This window comes from Nanorana parkeri, unplaced genomic scaffold (genome assembly GCF_000935625.1).
Source record: "Nanorana parkeri isolate BGI_ZX_2015 unplaced genomic scaffold, ASM93562v1 scaffold352, whole genome shotgun sequence".
In the NCBI taxonomy this organism is placed as follows: domain Eukaryota; kingdom Metazoa; phylum Chordata; class Amphibia; order Anura; family Dicroglossidae; genus Nanorana; species Nanorana parkeri.
The window spans coordinates 1,336,052-1,341,604 of NW_017306620.1; the positions used below are offsets into that span (position 1 = coordinate 1,336,052).

The 5,553-nt window shown below is 40.0% G+C and overlaps 1 protein-coding gene across 1 annotated transcript in view; it reads right to left on the reverse strand.

The window, feature by feature from the left end:
• Nucleotides 1–221: 221 nt before the first annotated feature.
• The window catches only part of LOC108788806 (GRB2-associated-binding protein 3-like), a gene marked incomplete at its 5' end in the record, with an annotated part of 17,820 nt that continues 12,488 nt past the window's right edge, over nt 222–5,553 (reverse strand). Inside the window, 2 exons of the mRNA XM_018558659.1 lie at nt 222–761; nt 2,347–2,460. Of these exons, the coding sequence (XP_018414161.1) occupies nt 645–761; nt 2,347–2,460 (231 nt within the window). The remainder of the gene's footprint in view (nt 762–2,346; nt 2,461–5,553) is intronic.

Sequence of the window (5,553 nt, forward strand, 5' to 3'; positions counted from 1 at the left end):
TAGTTCAACCAGGTGCTTTGCATAAACTACAGTGCCACAGTTAGCAAAGTATAAAAACTTTGGAAAATTATTGCACCTACTCTACTAAAAATGCCAACGTGCACTGAGAGAATTACCCTGCTCCTTACATTGGAAGCATCAGTGAGGAAGAGCACCGTAACATGACGACTAATGATAAAAAGTGTCTTAAATACTCTTTCTGTTTTACAAGTTAACCAATAAACTTCTCCCTTCCTAGGAAAGGTTAAAAAAACAAAGACAGAAGCTGATTGGTGCAAAACAGCTCAAACACTTCTGATCAAAGCTCATGGTAATTTTCAAGGCTCTGTATTCCATATGGCTTATCAAACATCAACTGGTAAAATAGAAAGCACAGAAACAATTAGTCATACACGCTGCTGAGGCTCTCAGTACAAGCTGTTCTGGCTGAATCCTGTATATATATATACAAGCAGTGCTCAGACTGGATCAGTGTATGATAATACACAATAATTACTTATGGAAATAAATACAGTTTGTCCCTTGGCTTTATATTTCCACCGGCCGTTTGTACATTCACGGTTCATACAAAAATTTCCATTTTAGCTGCAATATAAAAATGATTGAATCTAGTGCAAAACATAAGAAGCCTCTGATGAAACGTTTTACACCTTTGACTGCCTCTCATCGGACCACTCTTGCTTGGTGCTCTGCAGAGCTTGTGTCTTCTTCTCATCCACTTGCACATAGTCCACTCTCTGCTCTTCAGACAGGAAAGGTTTCTTAAGTTAAAAGAGAAAAACAAATTTAGATATTAATCGTAAAAGCACTGAGACATACATGAAAGATTTCCAGGAGCTAAAAACTTTTTTGGTGCATTTTTCAACTCATGAACATCATAAACTTCTGACACCCATAAAAATACTTTCTGTTTACTGCTTAGTGGACAGGAAAACCACTTTAAAAGAGAACTAAGGCCAGACCTTTTCTGGCTTTACTTCTCTTTTGGGTCACGGCAGCACATTTAATAATATACTCCTGCGACTAAGTCAGTATATAGCAGGCTACTGTGCAGAGCTGCGTTGTAGCCAAGAGGGATCCCAACAATATTCTAGACATGTGCGATTCGTTTCGTTACGAATCGAAATTCGTACGAATTTTCCTGAAATTCGTAGATTCGTAAGCAAAGCACACAAGTCTACAATATTCACACGGCTGCGTGACTGACAGCTGGCTCATACCCCTCTAGAGCTAGACCTAGTTGTGTCAGCTCGCTCCCCTCTCTGTCCCTCCAAAGAGGGGACGGGGGTAATCCCTGCGAGGGTAGTGACTGACAGTCACCACTCTCTGCAGGGAGAAGACCATGAGCTGAGCGATCAGCGGCTACATAATCGCTCAGCATTCAATCTACAGCTGCAGTGTATAGAGTGTATTTTACTTTCTCAAAACCCTTCTTTTAGGGATAGAAATTGGCATTTTAGGGATTATAGTCTAAAAAATTGTTTTTATTTCCATACTTTGCTAAATAAAGACTTAGTTGACTGAAATGTGCATGTATATCAATATTTTACACGCATAACAAATTTGCCACAAAAATCAACTTTAAAGTCCAACTTTAGAAAAAGGTTTTGGATAAAGGCAAGAATGCAGATAAGGACATCTGACTTTTCTCTGACTTTCCTAGTATGCATACTTGTTCTGGGTCTTTATGGTGACAAAGTAGTTGACAGCTTAAACACTGTCAACAATGATTAAAAATGTTAACTAATAACTTTAACTAAGTAAAACATGACATGAGTGTTACACAAAGTGCAAAACACACATCATGTATTTAGTACATGGCTACTACCTTGATGGTCAGCAAAGAGGACCTGTCTGTATGATTGCTACTTTAAATATCTGCTTTTTACCATTTGCATGCGAACACACACACAGACATTTTAATTTAATACACAACAATGGGTTATCTAAATAGATATCTCCTTTCAGGCATGATCCCTCTCTATAAACATTGGATGGAGCCATAGAGAAGAAGGGGGAATAAGGGAAGGAGTCAATACTCTGACACATTCATTTGTGTGTAAATTTCAGCTTAAGCTATTAAGCTCAGTTCACAAATTTATGGCACAATGGGCCAAAGGAGATAAAGGTAAATGTGAAAATGAACATAAAGCTCTACCATCTGGCTCAGAAGGAGTATATATATATTATAAATAATCAATATTTCCTACAAAACCAGTATGGAGATTGCTCTGTTGTAAGGTAATTATGGTTTTTGATTCCTTTCACATTCCCTTTCACATATAGCCCTTGCTAGTTGTCTGGTTTGATCTTTCATATTATTTTATAAATGTAAATGCATTTTACCTTTTGCACAGGCGATGGAGATGCAGAATTAAAATCCAGCGCAAGATAGTCAAGGTTAAATTTCCTTGGCCAAGGGAAGCTTCCGTTACTGGGTGATATTCCTTGCCTCTGTTCCTTTTGAAAAAAGACAATTATGTTGCATTATTTTGTAAACACGTATTGTTAGGCCTCATTCACACACAACGCAAGCAAAATTGTATATTACGTCTATGTGCGTATATACGAGCGTCTATGCGCATATATACGAGCGTACATGCGTGCACTATATGCAATCCCAGAATGCATAATTCGTAATGAAATTTTTAATGTGCTGTACGCATGTACACGCGTATACACGCGTATATGCACGTAAATACGCAGAAATAAGCTGCCCGGACGCATCTCTGTTCCATTCTGTTTTTGCGCATATATACGCTACGCTAATATACGGCTCCATATGCGGCTGTGTGTATGGAGCCATTTGTTTGCATATGTTGCATATGGTACAATACACACGTACGCGCGTATAAGCGCGGCAGTGTGAATTAGGCCTTAATGTTCCTGAGAAATAAAATAGCTGATACAAAAGCAATGCAAAGCTCAGCAGCTGAATGGCTGCCTGTGTGCAGTTTTTCTGCCATACCGATACAAGTCCTTAAGCTCTTAAGCATTTGATGGGTGCTTCAAAAGGGGGGCCATCAAAAATGGACCCCCTCTCAAATCCCAGCAAGGCTCTTCCATATCACTAATGCCTAAACATGAAGTAATGTGCAACTTAAAGCAGAACTCCAGTAATTTTTCGTGTCTAGGTGCTAAAATAAAGTTATACTCACATGAAGCTCTGAGCTAGCCAGCTGTGACAGTGCTCCATCCAGCTTGTCTCTTCCTCCGCAGCAGCATTGGAATCTTCTTCATTGTCACTGATGTCTATACACTGTGTATAGACGTGATGATTTATGGGACCATAAACCACTGCAGTGGAGGGGAAGAGACGTTGGGAGGACCGGTCTAAGAACAAGTCAGCTCAGAGTTTCGGGTGAGTCTAACTTTTTTTTTTAAACCTAGACACAAACAAGCACTTTACCCTTGCAGTGAGGGGGTAGCCCCACTGTAAGGGTTAACAAAATATTTCCAGGAGTTCTTTAAAAGGTAACAGCAATTACTAATACATAAATAAGGTCAATATTAGTGACAGAGTGGGAACTTGTTAGTAGAAATCTCCCTTCAACAATTCAGCATTAGAAACCATTGGGTAGCTGGAAGATCCACAGTACACAAGCCTCCTAATTTCAAGTAAATCTCTGCTTTTCCCATGCAGGACAAAGCAAATCTCCTAAAATGTATATACTAACCTCCCTTTTACTTCCTCACAGCTCCATTCAGCCGCGGTGAGCAAAAGCAAAACCCTGTGTAATCTACATTGTGTCATTTGCTGCAAAAGTTAGCATAGGGAGGCAATTTGAATTTGACTAAGCACAGAACGTGAATATCTGTATGTCAAAGCTTGCTTTAATTAAGGGGAGACAGATGGCAAAAACTGAAGTTATAGCAACATCATTAAAATAACATTATGGAAAATTAGAAAAGTACAAAACTATAACGTTAATTTATATGGTATGCGAATACAATGAAAATCAAATGTTAAAGTGTAGAGAACATTCTTTTCACCTGTGTTATACGTCTGGTATAGCCTGGATATAACTGTGAGCTGAACATCCTAGTTCCAATCTCTGAAGTGTATTCTTCGTAAATTCTGCTGTAGGACCTGCTAGGAGTTAGTGACAATAACGATCCCTAGTGGACACACACCAACCATATATATGGAGAGTGCACCTCAGACAGGGGAACCAGGATCTTAGGCTTGTGTTTTGTTGCCCTAGACAGGGGTACCAGGATCTTAGGATTTGTTGTATTGGTATGACAGGAGATTGTGGGGGGGGGGGATTGTATGGTGGATTTTGCCTCTAGGGTTGCACAGAAAAGTAAAGAACCTGCTAGGAATTAAACCTATCTCCACTCTTCTGATATGGCTTTTAAAAAGTTGGTGGGTTCCAATTTCAATAGAAATATTATAGGGACGTTCAGATACCAAGTACCATACTTGGTACAAGTACAAGTACAGATACTTTTCCAGCTCCAAGACTAGACTAGAGGAAAATTAAAAAGTCAGGAAGCAGCTGTCATTTTTAAGGAGCATACGGGGCTCCTGGGATTTGTGCACCCGTGTTAATGTATGATTTTGTTTTTCTAAATATATATTAGGGATGCACTGATACCATTTTTTCAAGTACAAGTACTGATACTTGTCCAAGTACTCACAGATACAAGTACTTATACATTTTTGTTTATTGTCATATGAAAGTTTATCTAAAACGATACAGACTAATGATTTCAGGACAGTGGTGGAGCACCGGAGCCAGGTCCCAGCTGCAACCGTTGCAACCATGGTAGTTCTCATGGAAATGCCAAGTATCGGCACTGATATCTGAACATCCCTAAAATATTATATAAAGAAATGTCTCTCTTTTGGATTTAGTAGGACAGTTTTTGATTTTTCCATTCTCACAGACTTGTGAACCTAATTTTTTTAGCCACCTACTTCAACAGTGAGAATATGCTTACAACTGTATATGACTAGCATTAGTGAGTTCTTCCTGGACAAACTGGAGGTACATTACAATATGTCTATGTGCGCTCTTGAGTAGATTCTTCAAGGGAATTATTCAATGCTGAGGGAATTATGCAATGCTGAGCTTGGCCTGTAATGCTGGCTACGCACATTACAAACTGGTTGTTCAACTTTCTAAACATCTACCAACAACTATGTAGTAGAAATGCCTGCCTGGTTGGATACATACTAATGAAATGTTTAGGTAAGCCTCCATATTACATAGTTATTCTCCAAAGTAGATTATCAAGAAATTCTACATTTCAATTCGTCACATGTACACTATGACTAGCTTTAGAACCCCTAATATGGCTCAATAAAGGAGGGGGTAAAAGCATACCATACATCAGGGCTCAAAATTTCCACTCGCCCGCTCGCAATTGGCGAGTGAAAATTGCGTGGGGGCGAGTGGAAATCCAGGGGGGGGACTTCCGCCGCTTCGGCAGCGCCGATCGCTGTCTGTTTCCTCCACCCGCTTCTTGGAGAGGCACCGCAGCCTCCGACGGCCGGGCCGCTTCTCCCTCGGCCCTGGCCACGCCTCCTCGTACACCCGGCAGCTC